The sequence below is a fragment of the Rhipicephalus microplus genome, chromosome X, assembly GCF_043290135.1.
Source record: "Rhipicephalus microplus isolate Deutch F79 chromosome X, USDA_Rmic, whole genome shotgun sequence".
NCBI lineage: Eukaryota > Metazoa > Arthropoda > Arachnida > Ixodida > Ixodidae > Rhipicephalus > Rhipicephalus microplus.
Genome location: NC_134710.1, coordinates 150,097,623 through 150,125,415, shown reverse-complemented (window position 1 = coordinate 150,125,415; position 27,793 = coordinate 150,097,623). Strand labels below are relative to the sequence as shown.

Genomic DNA, 27,793 nt, shown 5'->3' with positions numbered 1-27,793 from the left:
TAGTGCACTGCACATTGTGGGCTTCAAGTCTAACACCAATAGTGAACTAGAAATCCCTCTTCCTAAATGTCAAACAAATCTCAATGTCTGTGCTTGCGTGGTGCATGTGCTAGAACCTATTACAGCAGATGAAGGCGCACTGTGACCACTAATTATCGGTCGTCATAGAAGAATTTATCATTTCTGAAATTTCCTGCAATATAACGAAGATTCGCTTTTTCACTTTGGCTCAAAATGAAAGGCGTAAATTCCCCGTAAAAGGAAAAATTCTCTGCACGGAACATCAGTGCGCGCGATGGCCCCTGATGCCGTCCGATAAACCGGGCGAACTGATGCATCGCAATGTCGCGTACAATGGGCGCAACAAGAGGCGCGCGGAATACGCCTTTTACCGGAATAATTATTGTGAATTGGTGGCAGTTATGAAGTGCGATACGACAAACGCAAGTCGGCGACCGCATGCTTAGCGGTTGTGGTACTCTTCATTGTACAAGCGCCCCGATCTAATAAGCGGGCAGCGAGCAAGAGGGAATCGTGAGAAAGACAGCAGTGCCTCACTGCGCCTATGAATTATGCCGATAAAGCAGCGTTATAGAGCAGCGGAGGATGCGATCGATATAAGAATAAATGCGCCCCGCTCGCCTATCTATCTCGCCAGCCTTGAGCAAAGATGATTTTGGGCGCTACTTTCGAAGCCATCTAGCGTTGCAACGAACAGAGACACCTACCCGCCCGCTACACTCGCTATAAGCAGTGAGCTTATTGCGCAATCACGGCCCATTGCAGATTGTGCGGCGTTACGTTACCAAGCATATAGTGCCCATCATGTCATGCAGAGGAAGATAACGTGGTACACACCCCGAATCGGCTAGTATAGGATTACAAATGAACACCTGTGTAGAGCTTATTACACGAAAATTGTGTGCTCGAGCTGACGTTTCGACAAGAGGACTTGTCTTTCATATATACTATGCATGCAAATATGCATGCATATTTACTTTGAACACCCGTAAAGAAGAAATTAGGTCATCGCCACTAGCAGTTTTAGTCCGCAGGCGCCAAGCTACTAATCTGTTCCCCGACATTCCCTTCATATTTTTATATAATGCTGACCTTCCCTGATAATTTAGTTGCCACCCTGGAGTCAGAAGCTGCCTAAATTTTCCTGAGCATTATGCTGATCCCAAAGAAGTATGCTGATTATCTTTGTACTCTCGGTATACAAACTACAAGCATTCACTGTGTTAAGCCTGCCGTTGTGCTTCTTTGACAAAATCGATTCGTAAGAATCCTCATTCCCAGACGATTAATAACATAGAGTTACTTAACATAGCCTTCGTGCCCGAACCATGATCTGTGTAGCATGAAATATATATAATGGGGGGACATGTGTTTACACAAGCACTTTGCCTCGTACTATTGTCGCTGTCGAGAAGCCCAACTAAGATATACCGGGATATGGGGACACTATGCTTTCTCTGAAAGATTTCCCTGTCAACTGCAGCCAGTGAAAGTTCTGATAAGAATATGTCCTCCGCCAGTCATGGGAAATTAATACGTAAAACGTCTGGAAGCTAAAACAAACAGCCATAAAGTTTTTTTTGTTTACAACAAACTAAAAGAAAATGACCTGTTCTACGTACACGTATTCTCACTGTATTGTATAGCACAGTCAGCCAAGCAAGACCATTCTCTGTCCTACAAAATCTTGTACTTGCAGTAATTATTTTTTTTCTCTATAGCTCAGGTTGCACCAGTCTTCGTTCACACAGCCAGTTTATTGAAAGGTAGATCCAACATGCCCAGATTGTGGCGCTGTATCTACGTTAGACCACATGCTTTGGCAGTGCCCCTCATCACGCGATTCTCGGCACATGACCGAAGAGGAATGGAGCTCTGCGCTCAGGAGCTCAGAACTTGCACATCCACTCTGGGCTGTCCAGAGGGCCCACGACGCGGCGGTGAGGTTCGGTCTGCCCGTTCCGACGTGGGAGTGGCCCGCTGCTGTATACCTGCTTGAGGTATAGTGTTCCTCAGGACCTCAATAAAGCTCTGTGTCTGTCTGTCTATAGCTCAATGACGACAGTTAGAAACAATTTCATTGGACTTAATAACACAATATCCTAGTATGGTCTAGTTTTAGTAGACAACTATTAGACAAATACAGGGTCTCAGCGCAGGCTTGGCGCCAATCATCAGATATTTCTAAAATGTAGCAGGGTGTACACGCATTTTCAATGGAGGCGGAAACGCTGTAGGCCCGTGTGCTCAGATTTGGGTGTACGTTAAAGAACACCAGGTGGTCGAAATTCCCGAAGCCTTCCACTACGCCGTATTTCATAATCATATGGCGGTTTTCGGACGTTAAATCCCACATATCAATTAATATCGCAGGGTGTAACACGTCTCATCTGTTGGTGCAGTTTGGCGCAGCTATCAAATCACTACCAGACCAAGAGAAGGCAAACGATAAGGAAAGCGACGAAAGTTCACTGCAACAGCCATTGCAATCAAAATAAAATCTCGCGGAACTCGCATGACAATGACGCTGGTGCGCTATGCGGCGGTGGTTCACAGAGCACGACTTTCCGAGCAACAGTCAAGCGCCGCTTTCCCTCAAAGTGACGGCTGTCGACAGCTTTGCCGATGGCAATCAAGGAAGCGTTGCCGGCCAAGGACGTCGTCGTGTTGCTGTTGACGTTGTAATGTATCCATCTTTGCCATTGTCGTCGGCACCGTTCTCATCTCGCCTCCCTTCTCATCGCACGAATGGGAAACTGGCGTGGGACTAGGTTTGCACAAAGTTGGGTGAAGGTTATAATTTGTATGGCACGCCAAAGGAAACATCCCTGTTCGTAAAGATAATGAAACACGTACCACTAAGATCAAATGAAATGATACATATATAAGAAATCGATCAAGCACTCCTGAACGATCAAGCGCTTCTGAAAGACTACTCGAACGTGACCATGCGTAATAATATCCGCTACATGCCTTGAAACATGTCTCGTTTTTCAACAATTGCCCGCCGGGGTGGTCTAAGGTATACTCGGCTGCTGACCCGCAGGTCGCAGGATCGAATCCCGGCTGCGGCGGCTGCATCTTCGATGGAGGCGGAAATGCTGTCGGTCCATGGGCTCAAATTTGGGTGCACGTCGAATAACCACAGGTGGTCGACGTTTACGGAGCCCTCCACTACACGGCGTCTCACGTAATCATATAACGTGGGTTTGGGACGTTAAACACCACATTTTATTGAATCAGTTTGTCAACATATGTCGCTCATTCGGACGTGTGTTTGATCAGCAACAAATCATTTTTTTTGGATTCCTGTTCCAGTGGTGTTACGTTTGATAGTAGTTCAGTGAAAACAGAACATAGACAATTATGATATATTCCAGGTGACAAACTAAGAAAACAAGTTATGCCTGTTTCACGCTGAGCGACTCTATAGCACTATCCGCGCTTTCGTAGGCTAAAACGCGAGGCGTACACAGACACAACTGCATTCAAGAAGGGATTGGCGGACAGTCTGTTGCGCATACGAAGTTGCGAGCAAAGTTACGCCATGCATGTGAAATAAGCTGCACGTGGTTCAGGCGTTGTCTTGCTGCTCCGCTTCATAAAGGCCTTCAGTTAGAGGTATTATACATGGGAGAATTTTTCACGACGACCTTCCCGTGTCAGGGATCGAAGCGGAGGCCTAACTCAGAATGCTCATACTGGCCTGCGTAAAGCATCGGAAAAAAGGTGGATGACGTCTCTCGTTCACTGTGTTTTGGCACTATCGCATGAGTATATGAAAGAAGGTTTTCTGAGGCTCATCTGTTTAACGTTGTACTTTTCACTGCGTTCGCTGTGAATTGACCGCATAGATGTCATGCACATATTTATATTTATGAAACAGTAATAAAATTGTAGTGAATGTAGCGTAACAAAAGGAAGAAGTGTAGAAGGACTATAGCGTACTCTTTCCCCACTTGTGTGATCCCCGTTTTTTTTCTTTCTTTTTTTTTCGCTAGCACACCATAGTTTTATGGTTGTTCAATATCTCACGTGAAAAAAGTAAATGCGCCTGTATGCGGTGGTTTCTCGTACACGGAACTCCGCCGCCTCAACTCAGTACTCGATATGCGTTGTGGTTGATGATGTCGCTCATGCTTTCGGTGATTCGTCGTGTGTGATGCTTATGAACGTGCCTTTCGTGCACACAATGCGTAATAACTGTTCTACTGCCTACATACCACGCCACGTCACTTCGTTATTATTATTATTATTATTATTATTATTATTATTATTATTACTATTATTATTATTATTATTATTATTATTATTAATAACATAATTGTGCCTTTTCGCCAAACCCTAACAACAAATATGTTAATAATAATAATAATAATAATAATAATAACAACGAAGTGACATGGCGTGGTATGTAGGCAGTAGAACAGTTATTACGCATTGTGTGCACGAAAGGCACGTTCATAAGCATCACACACGAAGAATTATTATTATTACCATAATTGTTGTTAGAGCTTGCGAAAAGGCACAAACAGAATGTCGAGGAAGACAAGGTCCTAAACATAAATAATATCTCTTTTAATAACTGACGCAAGCACCTGCTGTGTCATACGCCCTTTCGGCAAGAAAAAAAAAAAAGAAAGGGGCGCCCGATAACGACAAGCAAAGGGTCGTGCGATAAGCGATCGCCCGAGTCCTTCGTAGTTAATTTATGTGTGCGCGGCACAACCATCGCCCAGTGACCAGGCCCGCACCGTTTGTCATACCAAGTGAGCTTTCTTCTCATCTAGGTTAAGCGCGTCGTTAGCCAACAGGGCGCGCACATGTTCTCGTCGATCACGGGCGAACAATGGCCGCGTTTCAAGATCTTTCAGCGCCGCCCACACGAAACGAGCGGCAAGTGGGCCTCAGCTGCGAACTCCACCAATTATCCGTCGAGCTGGGTCAGCAGCGCTCTACAAGAGGGGGCTTCCTAAAACGAGTCCGGAAAAAGAGAGAGAGAGAGCCTACGCTGTAAATGCAGCAGTAGAGACCAAGGAGTCCTTTGAACGATACCGAGAAACAAAACACGAAAGCATGAGCCGCATACCTTGTTGCCACTAGCGAGCGCGCTATAGGCGAATGTCAAAACAACGGGGCGCATTTCAACGCTCATAGTTCGCCTGGCTTCAAGGATTCCCGACAAGGTCAGCGCCTTTCTAACGACAGCCCTCTTCCAATACAGTCCCTGTGCAACACCAATGTATCTGCAGCTTCAGGCGCGAAAACGACACGGACGAAGAGAGACAGTACACACACACGGGCGCTCCGTGTGTGTGTACTGTCTCTCTTCGTCCGTGTCGTTTTCGCGCCTGAAGCTGCAAATATGTTAAACCAACAAGCCCAGTCTGCTATTCTTACACCAATGTATCGCGCCGACTGCCCAAAGATCGCAAGCTCAGTACACGTGGTGCGTTCGCTACAGAACGCGTTTTTCGCATTTCTTTCACCTCAGCGGCATTCGGACACGCGATGCCATCGCTCTCGGTCCGCCCAACTATCGCGGCATCCGTAAGATTAATCGGAATCCAATTTCAGCAAGCACAAAAAACTTGGGACAAGTGGCTATTTCGTTGCCGCGACAACGTCACGAAGTGTGTATTTAGCGACCAACCGGTCTCCAAAGCATTTCCGGTCGAACCTGCAATCGCTTGCTGCCTCAGATGCCCGAAAACAGCGCGGATCTCGGCCCATTTCACTTTCCAAACAGACCTCCTGAGAGCGACGAGTACGCGTTCTCGGGCGTCTGCAATTTTATGCGACGCACGCCCCGACGACATGGCGTGCGCGCGGTGCACACGTTTGCACTCTTATCGCAGCCGCTGATCAGCAACCAGGCTGATACAGCAATTTATTGCATGTAGCGGTGTTACAGTGACATACGACTAGCATACATATGCTTTGGCATGCGAGCAGGCGCTCTGCTCGAGGAAACTCGGACGCGTTACTCGAAATGTCGGCATGCGCCTAAGAGACAAACGTAAGCTCGGTCTGGGCGAACAGCATGCTTTCTCAGTTTATTTTACGCCGTTTGCTTCAGTGTCCCGCCGCGGTGGTCTAGTGGCTAAGCTACTAGGCTGCTGACCCGCAGGTCGCGGGTTCGAATCCCGGCTGCGGCGGCTGCATTTCCGATGGAGGCGGAAATGTTGCAGGCCCGTGTGCTCAGATTTGGGTGCACGTTGAAGGGCCACTCACCAGGTTTGACAATTTTGAGCTGACAAGCGCAATGCGTAGACGAGGCGTTCATGATCACGTCAGCCAAACTTTGCAACGCTAGGCGCCGCGGAAATGGGTCAAATTTCAAGATGAAAGCTGTTCCCTCTGCCGCCGCACGCATAGAGAATGAGGGCATGACGTAGGCGTAGGAATGGCCCTACGTACACGGCAATGCAGTGACGTTGGTCCTCTACGTAGACGACTCTGCTCTGACGTTGTCAACAGTATACCACGTGACATGGCAAAAATTATTTAACACAACATGCGTAGTTTATGTATTTGTTGCTTTAAGAGATTAATAAAACTTCAAATAAATAATGAGACGCAATAAAAAATGTGCGCGTTTTTCTTTCGTTTTTTTTTTACCGTGAAATGCTACGAGATGCGGGGCTAATGTGCCAGCGTTTCACATGCGTTCGTGTCCCCGCGGTCAGCGCATTGAGCAGACGACCGCCGTGGAACGCTCCTACGCGTTCGCGCACTCATCATCTACTCTACCGCGTCTAAGACAGCGTTTCCAAACCATCCCGCAGAAGCAGGCAGACGACCACAAAATAACGCTGGTCAACAAAGCAACGCTGCTCGCGTGCTCAGGGGTTGGACTTGCTTGGGCACGTCATGCGCACGTCACCGCATGGTCGGATGCTGGAGAGGGTGGGGAAGAAATTTGGCTTGCGGAGGCTACGCGGAGGAGCGGCAAGGGTTTCGAGCTCTCCTCCTCTCACCCTAGTTTCGCGCCGCTTCAAAAAACCTGTTTTCTCCGCTTGTAATGAGCCGATTCGAAAAAATTTTGTGGCCCAACGTTCCTCATGGGACACCCGATAACTTCCACTGTCTAACTAAAATTCGGTATGGGGCCTGGTGAGTGGCCCTTTAAAGAACCCCAGGTGGTAGAAATTTCCGGAGCCCTCCACTACGGCGTCTCTCATAATCATATGGTGGTTTTGGGACGTTAAACTCCACACATCTATCAACACCAATAGTAGCATGAGCTTTGACACCCAGGTTGTTCGAAATATCGCAGTCATTTCCACGCAGCAAAATAAAAAAAATCTAAGCATATCTATGAACTGCGTGATGCTGAGTGGGGCGAAGCGTCCGTCAGTCCATCCGTCCGTGCGCCCGCCCATGCGAACGTCTATGCGTCCATCCATCCGTCCGTGCATCTGTCTGTCCGTCCATCCGTCCGTCCGCGCGTCCGATTTATCCGTCCGTCTGCTTGTCTGTCTGTCCGTGAGTCCATCCATCCGTCCGTGCATTCAATGAACACTCCAAGTACCACGACCTCGCATCTTTTCATCATATATTCATCACATAGAAATACCGCCATCTAGCGGACATTCCAAGGACTAAACTAGAGGTGGCTACCTACTACTACGACGACTGCTGCTACATACATCGCAGACGCACGACCCACGGCATAAGGAGCTTCACCCCTAAAAAAAGTGCCGCTGTTGGTCGGCATAATGCAGACAAAATCACAGTTGTACGCGCGAAAGGTGCGTACACATAAGCGTGGGAACAACGAAAGCGACATACGAACTGAAAGCACCAATACTCGTTTTTTATAGACCTTAATTGATAAATATGATGTGTAATTTTTCCTTATACTACAGTCAATAAAAAGAAAAACTGAAGAAAAAAAGGCGGGGCTGAAGTATTTGTTATTCCAGCAGAGAAGCACAAAATTAAATTAATATTTTTATGAAAGAAAAGTAAATGTTACAAGACTAGACCTTGCACCACTGTGACGCTGAACACCACTTAGATGTAATCCTTAACACCTGTTTCTGTGCGTCATTATCCAGGGGGCCGAGTTTCGTTTGGGACGTTAAACCCCACAAATCAATCGAGTTTCGTTTGCCTGGGTCTTCTGGAGCTTTGATAATCCTTTAAAGTGTTGGACGGCAGAGCTTGAAAGGGTAGGGGAGCTACTGATAAGTTTATCAAATTCTTGTTTCGTTCACATAATCTTATACCAAACTTTTTTATTTTCTATGTAAGTTCAAGCACGAAAAGCAAGATGAATGGTTGAATTCCGATTATTTATTCAATAAGTATTCAAAAACAACCCTGCATGAGCCAAAAATAAATAAACCTTAATTTTCTACCACCCCCCCTCCCCAGAAAAAAAAAGAGAAATAAACACTGAGCATTTAAACGTTGCTTACGACAAAGAGCGCGATTCCAATTTTTTGGTGTTAGCAGACAGTGAAAAAAGTTTTTAGCATTTCTGTTCGCTCAGCATTTATCAGTTATTTTATGTAATTCAGTGACCAGTGTCTTGGTCGTTCGATTTCAAACAGATGTTTAAGCCACGCGTTTTCGAGTGAATCTGAAATATAAACTGTGCAATTCACTGCGGTGCACTGCTTCTTAGTGGCTAGACGGATAAAGCACGAGACACGTGGCGCGATTTCTGCGAGTGACAGGCACGGCTCTACACGCCCACTCTGCAAGTCATACTGCAAGCCATGTAGAGGTTCTACGGCGAATTACTTTCTCAAGCCCTCTAAAACACGATCCCGATATTTCTTTCATGATATGTGGATCAAGCTTTAATAATTCAATCGTAGTGTGTTTACGTGGTGACATTTCGAAATTGCCTGAGTTTTCGAGGTTTTCCCTGAGTTGTTTCGCTGAAATTCACAGAGTGAAACAACTTTGTTTTTGTCAAGATGGGATGACACCGTGTACCATGTGACCGGTGATGCCACTCTCCAGTATATGCATGACAAAAAAAAAACCTGACTTAAGTCCATTGGACTGGTACAGAGCATAGCTAAACTTCGATATAGCGAAGTCAGTAAAATGGTGGTTATATGAAAACTTTCTCGACAGAAATTTGTCGTTTCATGCACAGCATAGTTGGCCAATGATTGCCTTTTACAAAGAAAATTCCGCAAGAATGTTCGACTAATGTGGCAGTATGAAAAATTGAGTTGCTCTTTTAGACGAAAAAAAAAATAATTTTGTAAGACCTTAGCGACCACGATTTTATACTGCATCGGTGCGGCACACGTAAAGACAAAATATTTGAATGTTTGACGCACTGTGCCATTGCGCCTATTCCGCTGCCACAGCTTCTTATCAAAATATTGCATGTTGCTAACAGTAGTGCAACGCCGTTGCTGTCATTTTAGCCAGCTGAACCCTTTGCTCTATACTCAGTCAGGCAAGTGTTCATAGAAAAGCGCACGTCACACGCTAAAAAAAAATAATGGACCATCTCCCAAAAGGGAACCCTGATGGTATGCGAAGCATCAGCGGTACGCACGGAGTTGACCCGGTTGAAACGGGCGTCGACGCGGGCGCTGGGAGAACAGTTTGAAGCGAAAGTCGGTGTAGCGTTTACTCGAGTAAACGTTTGTTTGAAACGCTAAAACACGAGAGGCGGGTTGGGTCCTGCAAGTTTCATCGCAGATAAAGGAGCCGAATGAGTGTTTGTACTCGACGTGCGGTCGAGCATTGCAGGCGGTAGAAAGGGTGAAGCGAGAGAGAAGTGTGTAACCCGGCGGAGAAGCCAGCAGCTGCGCGAGCAGTGGTCAGCCTGCAGCTGGTGAGGGAAGGAGTGACGTCAGCGAGCACCTGCGAAGGAAGCATGCGAGGGGAACGTGACATCCACGCACAGCTGCGGCGTGACCTACTTGACACCGCTCCAACACCTGTGGCGAGGGGAACGCGTAGCGGTGCGTTCTCATGAACGCACGTACCTACCGCTTTAAATACGTGAGTCAGAGAGCTGCTTCGCATCTAATAGCAGTTTCGCTGCAGCGACGTTGCATTTAATGTGGTAACTGGAACTGTGACCAAATATAGGCTAGAGAAACTACAGGTGTACGTAGCCAAAATCTTTTTTTCAGGTAAAGGGGTTTACTCATGCTTTATGTGTTTTCATAGGTGCGTTTATTCTGCCCCCTCCCTCGCCTCAACGCTAGTCATAGCAGCTCACTACTACAACAAAAAACATTGCCACAGCAGCGAGCGATGTGATCTGTCAATATCTTTAACGGGAACTATGAGACCAGAGCGCAACACGTACAAAGGTACGAGCCATCTGCTCATCTCTTTTGCGGATGGCCACGGCATATTGCGGGTGACAAAGTAAGAAGTGCGCATTTCCTGCCGGAGTCACCCTCACTTCCTCCCTCTCCGTCACTACCTTCTGCTCATACATTCATGCACCTTTTGCGTGAAGGAGAACCGGCTCATCTGCTTGAGTTTCGTCTTTTGGTAGCACTTGGACGCTCTCCGTCGCACAGAGAACATACGACGCGCGGCACGACGTAATCGCAATTTAGGCTTGATATCGAATGTGATGGAGACAGTAAAGTTCATCTGGGGTGCCTTAATGTTGCTATCGCAATAAAAGAAAGAAAATCACAGCATATCCACGGAATGATTGATGATGAGTGGGGTGAAGCATCTGTCCATCAGTCTGTCTGTCCATCCACTCCTATCACGCTAGAGCACACATCGGACGTCCATCCGTCTGTTCGTCCGCTCCAATCAGACTAGAGCACGCATTGGACGGACGGACGGGCGCTTCGCCCCACTCATCGCCATTCACTCCGTGAATATGCTGTGAATTTCGTATTAAACGAAAACCACTAACACTATCTGGTGATACTATTTTCAAGGACATATACACACAACGCCATCTAGAGAGCAATTCTTAAAACTGATTTGATTGATGATTGATTGATATGTGGGTTTAACGTCCCGAAACCACCATAAGATTATGAGAGACGCCGTAGTGGAGGGCTCCGGAAATTTCGACCACCTGGAGTTCTTTAACGTGCGCCCAAATCTGAGCACATGGGCCTACAACATTTCCGCCTCCATCGTAAATGCAGCCGCCGCAGCCGGGATTCAATCCCGCGACCTGCGGGTCAGCAGCCGAGTACCTTAGCCACTAGACCACCGCGGCGGATAGCAATTCTCAAAACTAACGAAGTGGCTACATGCATACGACAAAGGAGGGAGGGAACCAGCCCAATTTAAGGAGCTTCGCCCCTAAAGAAAGCAAGGTCGCCGCGGTCTAAGATGACATGAAAGCACGACGATGTACCGGGGTTCATGGTTGCCGCGTGCCGTATATTAGCAGGATTTTCTCCCATTTCGTCGCTCCGAAGTTGAGAAAGGTGCGCTGTTTTCCGGCAGCGGGAGGGGTCGCGCGATTTAAAAAATATGTTCACAAAATATGAAGCCAGCCTTACCGTGACTTTAGTTCCTTTAAAGTAAAGTTACTGTTGATTTCCCTAATGGTAACACATTTTCCTTTAGTTTTCCCTGAGTTTTTCCAAATATCTGAAATCCCCGAAAATTCCCGGTCGGTAGACACGCTTAATCGTATGAAACAAGTTGAAAAGAGCACGTAAGAGTCAGGAAGACTTGTTTTAAGTTTTTGCGGGGTTTTGTCCTCTGCAGTGTGGCTTCGAGCTTGGGCATTTCGGCAAGCACTTATATTTACGAATCGGGAAGAAGGCAGACAATACACCGATAAACTAATCACCACGTAAACATTTATTGACGCTCATAGTACGCTGTGTTGTTTACCCACTCGCCGATAAACGTATCTCGTGATCTCAAAAACAAACTTCAAGCATTGCTCCGTCGCACTGCACTTCCTATGCCTATAATAATCACAGGTGTCGTTAAACCTGAAGCGTTTCTTCATTACTGCAGAGTCATTGTAGCTGTAAGCGCCCACCCCTTCGAATATCTCCTTAAGACGATAGCGTCCAGCGCGTCCTAGTGTCTGCCGAGTAGTGTCTGGCCTTCAGTACATCCATGTGCTTGCGGATGCACAGCGCTCGGCTGAACTTGCCCGTCCAGTTCAGTGTCGGGTTACTTGTGGCGGCATTACGCCAACCAATGTCAGACGAAGAAAACAGTGAGATCATGGTCAACGACGAAGGTGGCGCCTGTTTTGTTATTATTATTCTTTTATTATTATTATTTCGATCGAACGTGTCTTGCTATGTTTAGCGACGGTACGATCGGCGCTGTTGTATTTAGTGCATGGACTAAAAACAACAACACACGGTCGTGTACTGCCTCAGGGGCTGCCCTACTTGTGCGGAAGCAGCCCCTGCGCTCCAAAACCCGACGCACAACTACGACCACGCGTCGGCAGTGGAGAACCGAAGTGGCCGTGCTAATCCTTCCAAGCGAAAACGGCTCAAGTCACGCCGGGCCAAACCGCAGCCAATTTCGAGATTGCTCCGGCTTCACGAGAAGTGATGTTATAGCTTCTCCGGTCTCCTTCACGGATGAGAGGAGAGAGAAAACGCAGTGGACGGTGGGAAAGCCCCCTTGGCGCTCAGCGGCGTCCGTGATGGACGTTGGAGGTTCTGACGTCGGCTAGGTTTGCTCGGGGCCATAATATGATTGCGCGCCACCCTTTTTCTGATATATCCATTATTCATTTAGGTAACGGTGAGTGCTTACGAAAATACCGATAGATACATAGATAGCAAGTTTGACAGGCTGTGTTGCTAAGCAAGGCTGAGCCTGGTTGCTTACGTTAACAAGACTTTCGATTAAAAGGCTGCTGTAAATGGCGGTATTAGACCTGTAACTCATCAAGGCTGCGAAACTTGAATGATGTCGAGGCAGGGGAGAAAGGGCACGCAGTGGCGTTTCCGAAATCTGAGAGGCATATTAGGGTTACTGTATAAGCTACCTTTAGTCTAAAAGTAGGTTATACAGTATATTTAAGGCATATCAACCCACCACCCCCCTTCCGGCCTCAGATTTCTTTTTTTTCCATCTCATAAAGAAAGATATAACAAAACGAGCGCTGGCTGCTGTCCTTTACAGGAGCTCACAAGGTGCATCAAAAATAATATGTTTATTCCTAGCGGATCTCGAGATGACCAAGTATTGTAGCTTTATAGATAATTACTACAAATCCCACAATAATTAGGGGTACTTCTCTCTTTTCTAACGTTACAAAGGTTGCTCATGCGCCTTGCAGTGTTCAGCTAATATGCGTGATGAACTACGAAGAGCGGCACAGGCAGCGACAGCATCGCGAAACGGGCCCGACTGTGTAAACAGGGAACCAACTGTCATGTAACAAAAAGATAAGATATTCAAGCATGAAGAACTGTGGAAGTGCGGGATGTACGTGGTGAATATATGAAACGTACACATACCTTTTCGCTGCTCGCTGCGGCGTCACTCTGCTCCGTCGATGCACTGGTGTGGTCAGCGTCCATGTTACGTGAAGATTGGAAGAAGCCCCGGGAAGACTATTCACGCCTGCAAAAAGCGAACCATTTATGAATGGACGCAAGTGGCTCGGGCCTCAGGCCAGCGGCGCGGCAACGCGCGTTTCGACTGAAGCGGCAGGATGTCGATACAGACGTTCGTGAGACAGCACATGAAAGGCAGGACGTTTCAACATGCACAAATGGCAACCTCAAGACGTACTGGTGGTCTATAGTAGACTACTCAGAACGGAATGTGGCAATGCACTTTGAGAGTACGGACGATGCAGATAAGTAACAAGCCCAATGGTGTCAGTAAGTATATATCTTTACGTGACAAAACCACGATATGATTAAGAGGAACGCCGTAGTGTTGGCTTCCGGATATTTCGACCACAACATCGCACCGCACACCGGCCTCCCGCTCCCCCCCCCCCCTCGGAAATGCAACCGCGGCGGCTGGCATCGAACCCGCGACCTTCGAGTCAGCAAACGATATGGCGTCAGTTTATGAGCTGCCCTTGTTTTGAACGTGCACTACCATATTCCATTATTGAGGGATAATAAAAGGAAAAGAAAAGTTTTTCAGAGTCCACTGAGCGAGTAGATTCCAAAGGTTTGATTTTTGATATCTAACGCCCCTTTTACCCGATTGAAACCACGAGAAAGATAACGAAGGAGGGCATGTATTACGTTTGCTTTCACAGTCAATTAGGTATATAACCATTAAATTTGCAACAAACAGAAAAAGTACAATGTGATTGGTTTTTAATTATTGATTATTAATGTCAAATTAATGTCAAAGTGGGAGAGCGAAAAACGCGTTGCTGCTGAGAGCTAAACCCACAATCTATGATCCACCAAACGACTCACTGGCACCTCCCTGAACGGATCTGGCAAGTAGATCTGGCGAATACCAGACATAGTCGTTATTGTATATAACCCAGCTTAATATTGCTGCGTACCAGTGGCATAGCGATGAACGCGACGAAGAGGACAGCAGCATATAGACTGGCGCGAGCTCTTCGTTTGGCAGCTCAACTATAACCAGTTGTAAATACATATATTTCCTCAAATCTGTGCATGCTGGGTCTGTCTCCCTCGTAACAATATATCACTCAAACAGTATTATTTATGCAAGGTTACTACATTCATTCTGGAATCCTTATGTCATCAAAAAAAAAAAAAAAAAACAGACGCAGGGAAAGACGGCGCTGTTGGTGGCATCGCTGACGTATGTAGCGGCCTTAATTGGTTACCATAGTGGGGAAGTTCTTTCCCTTTCTTTCCATTCCGGTTTTCCTTTATTGGGAATGTTTCGCTTCTTCACTGCATAACTTTTTGGTTAACGCTAAATTAGTCTCAAGACCTGTCCAATAGAAGAGTTTTAAAAATTGTTCTGGTTTTACCTGACGAGACCACGACACGATCATGATGCACGCAGCGTTTGGGAGCACTGTCGATTAATTTTGACCATTTGGGGTTCATTTAGGTGAACCCCAAATAGTTGGGCATTCATTTGCACATCGCTCTCATGGAAAAGAATGACGCCGAGGCCAGGTATCGAATCTGCGCCCTCGATCTTAGCACTGCAAGACGAAAGCAACTAAGCCAACGCGGCAGATGCACCACCCAATTCCCTTCTTTGACCGCGGCCTTAGAGTGCAGCTTGATTATCTTCGCTTACATGTAGGTAGTTTTGCCGGCATCATATGCCTATTAGGCACACTCATCTAGTGGTCCTTGGTAGCATTGCCGTCATCTTATATTATTCTGGATTTCACTCGCCCGTGATCTCGCGAGCTCTAACCACAGCTTGTCGTTCGTTAGCTCTGCATAAGTGAAGGCCTGAAGCACCCGCCGCAAGCGAATTTCTCAAGATTGTCGACAAAACCACGCAAAGAAAACGTGCCTATCGTTCGTAGCGGCATATGGTAGTCTTGCTGGGTCAGTACTCAGAAAATTTTCACTATAGGACTTGCTGGGCCAGTACTGACAAAAGGATTACAACAAAATCTTGAAGTTCACCGTATTCAAAATTAAGAACTAATTTTAAAGCCCGGCATGTAGTTATGACGCCGGCTCGCCATTGCCAAAAAAAAAACACTCATATAAGCCGAACGCTTTGTGCACTGAGCCCTCGGTTCACAAGATTAACGAGAATATCTCGCAGCACTATCATATGTCACAACACTACTATGTTCTCAAGAAAACGGAAATCTTGAACGTGAACATACTCTAATTTGCGAAATCCCCATCATTGTATGAAAGACTGCAGCATTGTTGAGAACTAAGTGCATTCAAACAGGACGAAAATCCAGGCGACTATAAAAGGGAAGCGGTTACGAAGAAATATCATAAGAAATGCAAATGCCTACGGTGAATTGTCGTATAATGCTCCTCAGTGTATAAGAGTTAGCTGATGCTTCACCAATAGCATTGTTATCGGCGATCGCCTACGTTACTTGGAAAGGAGGAGTATTGATTCATTTCGGGCCCCTTTGGCGGCGAGAGTAATGCCATTTCTTAAACGTCGCCATGTTGCGAAGCCAAGATGTGGAAAGGCAGCAACAATACAAGGAAACACAGTTAATAAACTGTATTTCCTTGTCCTCTCAAACCCTCTTCGCATTCAGTACATTGCGTCAAGATGTAACTGCTGGTATAAACACGGCTGCGCATCCATCAAATTTTATGCGCCATTGCGCGACGAGGAGACGCCGGGCTCATAAATGATCACATGGCGAGTAGACAGGCTGAAATGACTTAATGATCAAACAACGAGTACATAGAGATAATCAGACATTGCTTACGTAACCCACTTCCTTACTCGCTGTTGCGCAAAATGAGAAGCAAGAAGTACTCAATCTACTAATGCGCATTTGTGATGGAGACCACACAGCAACGCACAAAGCTCCGTGAAGGCGGCAGAACGGCCGATAACCATTGCGCTTCATGATTTCTTACTTTGTATATATATATATATATATATATATATATATATATATATATATATATATATATATATATATATATATATATATATATATATATATATATATATATATCGCCTGCCTCGTCCTTCACTAAGATATGCGTGAGTGAGCTGTCAAATGTGTTTGCATCGAGACGGATGTGTATATAGGAAGAAGAAGAAGAAAAAGAAGAAGAAAAGGCGTGTTGTGCATACCATGCATCATCGTCACTTCAAATACTGACTAGTTTTGCATTCACAACAAAGAACAAAAAAAGGGGCAGATCCGGTTCGTATTAGTGTATACAGTCACGAGTTTACAGTATTTCAAGTGACCATTGAGCAGTTGTCGGTATTGACGTGTACCGGACAATCATTTGCGCCGCGTGGGCGACAAGGGCTCCGAAGCTCATACGTTTTCTTTTTTTAGAAAACCAGGAAATTTAAAACTCATTATAGTACAGAATATATATAGACTCCATGGTCTTTTGAATTGGTGAACCTTCTCTTTACGCACTCTAAAATAGCCGTGAGAGGCACGGGAAGCGTATAGCGCCATAATGTAATAAATAAATATTTCGAATAATAATTTACATAAGCTCAAACAATGGTATAGAAATAAATTGAAAATACTAATTTGCAGTTGAAGCAGAGAAAACGCCCGTATCCCACATTTGTATGAAAAAAGTGTACGAGAAGCATTTAATAAAAAATTCTCGTCATAATGAAGCGGTGCTTATTTATAGCTTTTAGGTTAATCTTGTCATTTATAAAAATGCCGATTACGAAGGAAAACGAAAGGAAATCCCAAGCGCGAACTACAGCACTTGATAAAGCCGACCGGCATGCCTTTGCGCAATCCATTCCTATGCGGCGCCTTTAAGCGCTCTTATATTCCAAGTTTCAGTTTCACGAGTCCGACTTTCAATCCGTCACAATACCTATTACGCTATAGGCTAGATAGCAGCTCGAGAAACGTGGAGCCTAGGACAGATTATTACGATTTGCGAAAAACAGGCTATGACCAGCCCAGCCGGGCTGACTGTATTTCGAAATAAGAGTAACTCGAAGGTCTACGGCAAGAAAAAAAAATCCCATTGCCGTGACCCTCACACAGATATAGAAATACTTATTTTCTTTAATGTTAACTGTTGCAATACCTTGCGCCGGCGAAGCTATAGCTCCAAATACAAAATAGACGGCCGGCCACGCATTCAGAAACGAGGCCAGCGACAGGAAACAAGAGTATAATCCGGACAAGAAAACTGACGTGCTCATTTAGCAGTCATCGTGCTACAGACGGACGCGAGCCCTCTAAATGAGGACTAATGGGGGTCATGTGTTGGCAGTCTGAACGAGTTAATTACGAAGTTGTCAAGAGGGTTTAGGCGAGTCTGTCGCGAGCACACAACATGGCTTCTAGGGTAGGGTGGGGTAAAATGCAGTGTTGTATCCGTTACCGAAAAAGAAGTAACTAAATACGTTACTCGTTACTCCAAAAAAAAAAAGAAAGCATTACCGCCCTACGTTACCTACAAAAATAAGTAATGCGTTACCCTTACCAAAAAAATATTAACTACATTTTTCCAAAGGGAACCCAGGCCTGATGGGATGCGAAGCAGCAGAGTTGCGCACGGACGCGATCGGCGTTTTTGACTCGCGCCTTGTCGGTGTCATGCGTCTTCCGCTGCCGACGCTTGCGTTCGACTTCCCTGGCTCACGCCTCGTCGGTGTTGCAGGCGCAACGTCGCCATTCGCAATGGAGGAAGGAAGCCATTCGCAAACGCGATCGGCTCCGCTAACCCTCGCAACGTCGAAGACGGCCGAGCTAGGCCAAATCGCTTCGGCGCGTGTTTCGGCGGGCGAACGAGCTTCGCTTGCCAGCGTCCTCTCCGTGGCAGATAAACGAGCCGAAAAAGCGTTCACTCGATGTGAGCTCTAACGTTGCGAGCGGTGGAGAGGTCAAGCGAGAGAGAGGTGACACGGGGCGAGCGCACGGCAGGCGAATGAGAGTGACGTCACCGCGCACTGCGAGGGAAGGCGTCACCTACTTGGCACCGCCCCAATACCCGTGGCGAGGAGAGCGCGGTGCGGCACGTTGGCACGGAGACACGGACGGACAGCGTTATACAGGCTAGTCAAACAGCTGCTTCACATCTAAAAATCAACGTACGGTACCTTTGCCGTTACTACACAATCATTAATTTTAATCAACGTGCCTTTTTTACAGAAACTCACAACAAGAATGTTTTATACTTCAAATGTGTGTTTCACATACAACTTTTAGCCAAATCAGGATTATATTCAATATGCTCATTAACGAGTATTATTTGAGCAAATGTACCAGACCTTAGCAGTGTTATAGTGGTTTAAATTTGCTTGTTACATGTGATGGCTTGTGACTTTGTTGGACATGGTGAAGCCATTTTTCTCAATGCAACATGATACACAATATCACATTCAATAATCTACGCTAGCCACAAAGAAAGTATAACTGAATTTTAAAGAAATTTACAGTAATTGGCTTTTTCCAGGTGCGAACAGCTTCTCCCGAGAAGATCGTCGAAATCGAAACTGGTGGTCCTTGCCTCTGAAATTGCCTGCTGCACGCCAGTAGGCAATCGCAGAGGCTTGCATTCCATAGCGTTTTTCTTTTTTTTTTGGGGCGGGAGGGGGGGGGGGGCACTAGTACATTTGTAACACCACATGAATGTTGGTCCCCTCCTGCAGTCTCGCTTAGGCCACCAAAACTTCTGGCGCGTGCCTCATCGACGCTGGCGCGCATGCGCGGTCAATATACACAGAAAAGTAAGTTTTGACAGCACACTAAGGAAAGGATTTATGGCTCAGTCGCAGAAATACATATTTGTGCATAAACATTTCTCGTTCACTTGAGCCTGTAGAATTAACGCAAAAATTTGCGAACGTTTGAGTGAGCGTGTTCAAGAACAGCCTCGCTGCCTTAGGGTGTTAATTGATTGATTGCTTGATTGATTGATTGATTCATATGTGGGATTTTAACGTCCCAAAACCACCATTTTATTAATTGATATGTGGGGTTTTACGTCCCAAAACCACGATATGATTATGAGAGACGCCGTAGTGGAGGGCTCCGGACATTTCGACCACCTGGGGTTCTTTAACGTGCACCCAAATCTGAGCACACGGGCCTACAACATTTCCGCCTCCATCGGAAATGCAGCCGCCGCAGCCGGGATTTGATCCCGCGACCTGCGGGTCAGCAGCCGAGTACCTTAACCACTAGACCACCGCGGTGGGGCGCCTTAGGGTGTTCAATAACCAAAAACGTAGCTGCCGTTGCGGAAAGAAAGAAGCAAGACTTGTTTTAAGAACGAAGTAGGTAAGTCTTATAAACTTCGTAGCAACAGTTTTGTAGCAAGTAATATAAAAGTTATCATATTTAAAGATTTTTTCAAATATAGTTTTTATCGCTCTACAAGTTTCAAACAATGTTCCTTCGCCCTTTGTTGAGCATATATTTCGCACACAATATATGTTCTTTGTACCGGTACCATTTGTGTGTTACATTATTATGAACTTTCTAGAACTAGTGATTAAATATGTCCCTCCGTGTTGAATATTGTCCCGATATGATGTCGCCCGGCGCGTTTTGTTTGAGTCAAGCGGGATGAGCGCATGAAGGGCACACGAATGTGTGGCACAAAAACTCACTTCATTCTGCTGAATGATATGAATAGGAACTATGTCAAGTCATGCGTGAAATGTAGGACGAGCACACCAAAGTAATTGGACGAAGTTAAATAATACGCGGAGCATTAATCAATACGAGTGTAGTGTATAAATACAGTGATGGTATTGAGAAATACACAGTATTGATAGACGTTGCAAATTGACAATAGTTATGTGAAGTGTATGCGTACTTGTGACTGATTCAGATATTGCAGGAGGGTAGAGAAGTGTGCTGATCGGAGAATGGTGAAATAGTAAGATTGTGAGCCTGTGCGTGTTTGTGATAAGCAGAAAAGTGTGCGCGGCGTTCTCTTAGTGACGTACAATACAGCGGTGACGTGCGTGGTGATAGAGTGTGCTTAGGTGAAATGCGGTGCTGGTGTAGTGAAGTGTCGGCTACTCGCAACGAGGTGAGGTGTGATGTGAAGTGTGGTGCCGGTGTGAAGGAAGTTTTTGAGAGCAAAACCTCGAGAAGGTGGGAACTATCTTGTCAGGGATGACAAGTGAAAAAGAGGAAGCACACGCGGGGAGGCGGCGCAGTGGAGAACGTGGCAGGCCAGGACGACGGAGAAGACTGCGGATGTTCTAGGCGGTCTGAGTCTCACCCCAGTCCTTAAGAGCCTGGAGGTCCGCCCGAGTGCTGCCTCGGCGAGCTGCCGTCTTCATGCTTCAGGCATCCTGCTGTCCAGCTGCGCGGTGAGCTGCCGGGACGAGTCAGCGTCACGCCGCCGACCTTCAACGAGCCCGGGCTCGCAGTCACCCGTTTTGCCCACCACGGCGTATAAACCAGAGTGTCTTGAGGCGGGCTAGGAGAGCCTGCCTGCATTGGTCGTAACAAGTGAACGAAAGGCGAGCACCTCGCATCATGCGCGAGACGACGCTGGGCAAGGAGAAGAGGGACGGACGCGGTGAGCGACGATAGTGCGGCCGCGCGACCGACACCCTCTATTCGGGTGTTAAAGTAGACGCCTACTGACTTGGAAAAGGGAGCACACGTTTTACGTGGTCATGATGGGACCTAGCATTTCGTGTGTGGCTTTCTGCTTCTCTATACGCTTCCTCGTAGTTACCATATTCATATCGTTCAGGAGAATGAAGTGAATTTTTGTGCCCCCGCTTGTACCCCTTCTTGCGTTCTTTCCGCATGCTCCAGCGAACCGAGCCAGGTGACATCATATCGTCATAAATATATTAGATTTTTTTTGCCTCGTAAATTATGCATTTAAAAAAGAAAACTGAGTTTTTTGTCGGGCTAATTATGAAATTCACAATGAAATATAAAACACTATTTTTTAAATTCGTGTCGATTTCTCGTGGAATAACCCGTTTGCGACAGTGGCGCTGCTAGGGGGGTAGCACATGAAACCCAATTCTCCCCCCCCCCCTCTGAATATTTTTTTCACCCTGGCATACATGGCGCCAAGTGACCGATTGTCTGCCCCTTGAGCTCAAAAGGGTGCCCCCCCCCCCCCTAAAAAAAAAAGTCTGCCTAAGTTCAACACCTGCGATGCGATAACCACAGTATAGAAGACTAACTGCTTATGTCTTACGTGAGCTACCTGTAACTGTTGTTAGCCGTAGTGTTCGTGTGACAGCGGAGTTAATGAACTTCATTTGAAAGAGAGTAACGAGAAACCGAGCTAATCAACGTACCACGAAAAAAAATTTTCTTCACAAGAAAGAATTCGACATTCCGCGGCTCACTCGCATTCTTTTTAGAGGTTTTTTTTCTCCCGTGGCGTCACGCCTATTGTCTATGATGGGCAGAATTACGTTGAGGCAGCCTCTCGATTGGTAGCGCAGCTGTAAACCGGTGAAGTTACCGGCTGTCTCCTGCGTGGGGCAGGATTCCACAAAAAGCCGCTTAATAATTAGGCTCTAAGTGTACCATGACGAACTTGTCAAGTTCGATACGGTGGTCGTTCACCACGCTGTGCTCAGCGAGAGTTGGTCAGTCGAACTTTGCAGACGACGGTTTTATGTTGCCCCAGGCTCTTGACGAAGTGCTTTGCTTTCCCCATGTACGAAGCATGACAATCAGCACGTGGTATGGAGTGAACTATAGTCCATGCGCTTTCCCTTCGGATATAGCCTCTCTTTTGGGCATGGAAAGGTGCAGTGGCCAGCAATCCACCTGCTACAATCGATTCCGTGAAAACCATGTTCCTACAGTTTGTCATAGCGGATTTCGCAGCTTTCTTCAAGCTTTGTGTGGCGATGGCCCGGAACACCCCAGATAAAGTAGAAGCGTCCTAGTAATTTTTATCCGCCATTTCCCCCCTCCAAAAAAAAAAATAAAGAAAGCGATACACCCTCGCGTTCTTTGTCAAAGCCTGCAGGCGAACAGCTGTCCGACGCTGCGACAAAAGGATTGATCGGGGTCAGGTCTGGAAAAACAACACCTACAAGATGAAAAAGTAACGAGTAACGTGACAATGCACGTTACCGAAAAGTTGTAACGCAAGTACATTACCCGTTACAGTTTTAAAATTGTAACAAGTACGTTACCAGGTTACCGAAAAAAGTAAGGCGTTACCTCCAACACTAGGTAATGGCGACGATAATTTGAAAATAGTGAATGTAATTTTTCTTTGATTTCACTCTTTACCAATAACTGTCAATCCATAAACTTTCCTTTGGGCAAAATGTATGTGCTTACATAAATATGGCCATGTTGCCACAGTTCAAATGGGTGTTTTAAAAATAAATAAAAATGCACCAGATGTCTCATTTTACCCCAATCTGCCAGGCAAAACGTGGCAGTGTGAAACAATTTCACCCCCTCAAATTTTGCAGTAGAAGCACCTGAAATTCACTCCATGCCCCCTCCCCCAGTCTTCATGAGCCCATTTTTTGCACTCCACGCAATGAATCCAGAAAGAACCCGGCACTGTGTTGCTCCAAAACTCCTAGCAGATCAAGCACCCCCAGTCTTTGTTTGTGCTAATGATGTCTTTTGTTGAACGCTTGCACTTCATTAGATTATCAAATGATTGGAAGCTATTTGTGTTCTGATGCATCTTCTTTGCCTCTTTTGCCGTGTTGATGCAGAACTGCACGAACGTTTCATGGCTTTCAACTTCGTCAGCCGTACTTTATGAGGCGATGAATTTCGGTTTTTCTATCGCTTGTTATTTTTAAAATTGCAGTATGAAAAAAAAAGTTTTATTAAAACTCAATTCCAAGACGTGTTTGTGAACAGCTTGACTTTGAGATTCTATAAATTTTTTCATGCGCCTTTTGAGAACAACTTTCGGGAAGGCGGGACAGCCTCGATGTAGCGCGAATAGAGTGAGTCCTGTCCTCAACCGCAGTTAGTGTTTTTTGATGTCTTTTTCTACAAATTAAGCTCTATATAATATTTTATTGTACGTCCTAGCCCCCTTAAACAAAAAATACATTATATAATAAACATGAGTAAATAGTCCACTTAATAAGACACTCTCACAATCTGATGCCTTTTTGTCGCGTTTCGCCCCTCCCACATGCCCGAATTCAAAATAAAATCCTCTTTGGCACAATGTACCAAATGAACCAAGCTTTTGGTGGTATTTAGCTAGTAGTATAAAGTAACAAAAAATACGTAAGTTTTGTACTGACGTCGGAGTAGCTACACACACGGATCCGAAAATTTGGCCGAGCAGAATTTCGCCTCTTTTTGACGAGTCACGAATACACCAACAGCAACCGCGCAATTTTCCCACGCGAATGCTTTGAGCCATTACAAACTTTTACAAACAAAAAGGTAGACAACTTGCAGCACCTATCGCTTGAAATAGAGAAACAAAGAACAGTACTTTTTGTACTAGCTACAGAAGTCGGCGAAGCCAAAATGTCGCGTTTTGCCCCATGTCTCATTTTACCCCACCCTTTTCGATCATTGCACCAACAATAGACGGCGCAACAGTAGGTCAAAATGGCAGACGAGACGATGCTGAGGGGCGCGTCTCAGACAGCAAAGCTCGCCAGGCCCTCTAGTATCACTGCAGACCACACTTTCTCTCGCTAAAGTGACCCATAGACGTTTGAATGAAAACGAATCAGCGTTTACGAATAACACGACACCACATTGCGTCACAGCCTTATCACCGTGTGCCAGGTTCGGAGGAAAGCCGCGTGGCGCCGCCTGCGTCGCTGGAATGACCAAATACCCTCTATGCAATTCTATTCTGTGGACTCTTTGCATGAGGCTGGGACATTTTGTCGGCAGTTTTTATTTACGTCAGAGCAGAGCATTGGCTTGAGTCGGCACACGCATAATTGGTGCGGATGTAATCGAGAACGCGAGTACTTCAAACATATATGTGCACACAAAAAAGCAGCACACACCTTTCAAAGATGTCGTCGAAGTAACAACTTTACCAAAATATTACACAGTGATTCACTGCTGTAACCTGGCGCTGCTGTTACCAAAAAAAATTCTCCAGTGTGAAGTCAATAAAAGAAGGTTGAACTTGTAAATAAGTCTATCTCGGAATGTACATCGCGCGCGCGGGTTTGTGTGTGGGACACACACACACACACACACACCACACACACACACACACACACACCACACACACACACACACACGCGCGCGCGCACCACACCACACACACACACACCACACACACACACCACACACACACACACCACACACACACACACACACACACACACCACACACACACACACCACACACACACACACACCACACACACACACACACACCACACCACACCACACACACACACCACGCACACACACACGCACACACACCACCCGACACACACACACACACCACACACACACACACACCACACACACACAGACACACACACAGACACACACCACACCACACACACACACACGCACGCACACACACACCACACACACACACACACCACACACACCACACCACACACACACACCACACAAAAACACACACAATGACACACACACACACACACACCACACCCGACACACACACGCGCACACACGCACACACCACACACACACACACACAGACACACACACACACACACACACACACACACACACACACACGACACCCGACACACACGCACACACACACACACACACCACACCACACACACGCACACCACACACACACACACACACACACGCACACACACACACACACAGACACACACACACACACCACACACACACACATTACACACACACACCACACACACACACACACCACACACACACACCACACACACGCCTGCAGTAATTAGGAGCATATTTATGAAGCAGACAGGACAACACACCTGTGCGGCTAATTGGGCAGGTTAGTAAAGGATCATGCGCAATACCATTTCAAATGAAAACCCCCGTACTGTCGCAAAAGGTCACTATGTTGAAATCATAAAAAAAAGCAATCTCGACCGGATATTTTTGTTTCTTAAATGTACGTGAGGATTCTACATTTATTAATAGAAAACTGGTTTTCTGGCACAACCAGACACTTGCTTTGTTTGCAATGTGTGAAGGAGGAAAGCGACCAAGAAAGCGAGGGTCAGAAGCACGTCGTCAGACTGCGTAATACCGCGTTTCGCGCCAGTATCGCACCGACGCTTCCGACAGCGGCGTAACGCTTTTTCGTTCCTGCTGCCGGGGGAGAGAGAGCGTGAGCAACAACCAGCGCGAAGAACACACCACGGCGACAAGAGGCCAAGAGTCGCAGCGAGCGACCAAGGCCACGTGCGAGGAGCCCGATTCAGGTCACGGATTTCTGCGATCAGACCTGGTGCCAGCAGGACGGCACTTCTCGCCCAGCGCTGGAAATGTGCGACTGCTCCTTTCCTTTCGATAAGGTTGTTGCGGGAACGCCGAGAAAAACACACCGCCGGCCAGGTGAACCGCGATCAAACCATCGAGCGAAACGCGTACAAGAAGCTCACGAACCTGACCGGCATGCAAATAAGGTGCCCGCCCCGCTGGCAGGTAGGCGACGACCCCCGAGGGCACCGCCGCCACGCGAGCGACCGGCATCACCCGTCCAGCGTAGGGAGTATATTCCGGGCGTTACGTCAGCGCCGTCAAGCGCCTACTGGGCTGACGCCTATATGCGGCAACATACGTCGGGCAGACAACCGTGCGCCGCCGCCAGCGTTGCATGAATAGACGCGTCTATTTCATTCTGGAAGCACGCGCGCGTCCTTTGTGCAGGACGACGCAAAGAAAAGGCATCTGCCAACGGCGCCGCGCTCGGAACGCCAAAGCCTCTTCATGCGCTCGTCTGCCAGGAAACGGACAATCAGTCTCTTTCTCTCAAGAGCAAATGTCTGCGTAGCCAACATATTCCGCGACTCGTGAACCACGGCGGAACGTGCGCTCGTCTATGTTCTCACCGGGTTCGCCTGCAGTGGGCGGAGAGAAACTTTCGTAACAATACTGACAAGGCAAGTAACTTAAACGACGGGAAGGGATTTTATGAATACATGCTAGCGCTGACGTAAAAAGCCAACTTTTATTAACAAATACCTAAAGCAGAGGTGCGCTCTCATATTAAGTATACATTAATGGAGAGTTCAGCAATCATTTTGGACCAGGTGGAATTATTCAGCTAGCACACAACAACATACATGGGCGTTCTCAATTTTCGGCCACCTTAAAAGTGCGGCCAGCGCGAATCGAACCAACAGCATTGATTTTCAACTTTCGAAGCCCCAACCAATGAGCCTCCACGGTTGATGAACTTTGCAGCAGCCCCTGGGCCCTGAGAATATTGAAATAAATAAACCCCGTCGCCAGCCGCATCGTCACTAAGGCTAATCCTTAATGCGCGAATGACGACTTTACGATCCTACAAATATGCTCCCTTCATGCAATCATGATACACTGGTTTTACTTTAGATATGTAAAGCTTATGGTGACTCCGCTACTCACCGTAGCGTATGATCACCGCGGGTTCACGCTTAGCGAGCAACAGGGCCGCGACTCCGTCACCTACTCGCGTGTATCGCACCGCTCCGCGCGCGCTCAAATAACAAGGCGTCTAGCGCGGCGCGGCAAACAGACAGTGTTCCAATACAAAAATACACAACACTTTACAGCCTTTGGCGGCACCCCGAACAACCGTAGAACGTCTGCTCCCGGGACGCGGAGAGCAAAGGCAGCCGCACGCGGACGTTCACAATAAGGGGAAAACCGCGAGCACGTCGCAGCTGGCAATGGCGAGCTTTGACACACCGGTCGGGAAAAGGTCCCTCGCGGCTATGCTGCGCACTCTCACGGTGGCCACTGGGCCTGGTCGCGAGTGTTAGGGCAAACCTCGTACGCGTAGGCCTACGGCAAGTGCGGCTCGGTGTGGTACGACCACTTCAAGCACTAGGCACCGCTGTGAGCTTAGCGTACGGTACCGAAGCTAGCACTCAAGTAAACACGCCTGCCGAGGTGCCAAAGGACACTCCAGGCAGGCTACAGTCCGGCGATTCCCAAAAAGGACGCGGACGAAGGAAACACGTGTTCACTAGGCGCCGACCACGGAGGAGAGACAGCTACCTCGGTGCACACGTAACACGTGTTGCGCCCGCACGTGGCGCCATCTATCGCCACGCGCCGTTACCAGAGCAGAAAAAGCAAAAGGGTGTGGCCGTGCGGCGGA

General features: G+C 46.9%; 1 protein-coding gene and 1 long non-coding RNA gene across 6 annotated transcripts in view; one reads left to right on the top strand and one right to left on the bottom strand.

Moving 5' to 3' along the window:
• LOC119177026 (TOX high mobility group box family member 3) overlaps nt 1–27,793 on the bottom strand; it is a 564,847-nt gene that overhangs the window by 357,896 nt on the left and 179,158 nt on the right. For all 5 annotated transcript variants that reach the window (XM_075877997.1, XM_075877993.1, XM_075877987.1 and 2 more), the window contains exon 3: nt 13,440–13,545. In XM_075877997.1, coding sequence (XP_075734112.1) covers nt 13,440–13,502 — 63 coding nt within the window. In that variant the 5' untranslated portion in view covers nt 13,503–13,545. The remainder of the gene's footprint in view (nt 1–13,439; nt 13,546–27,793) is intronic.
• The window catches only part of LOC142775824 (uncharacterized), a 272,279-nt gene that overhangs the window by 224,560 nt on the left and 19,926 nt on the right, over nt 1–27,793 (top strand). The gene's annotated exons all lie outside the window — the stretch shown is intronic.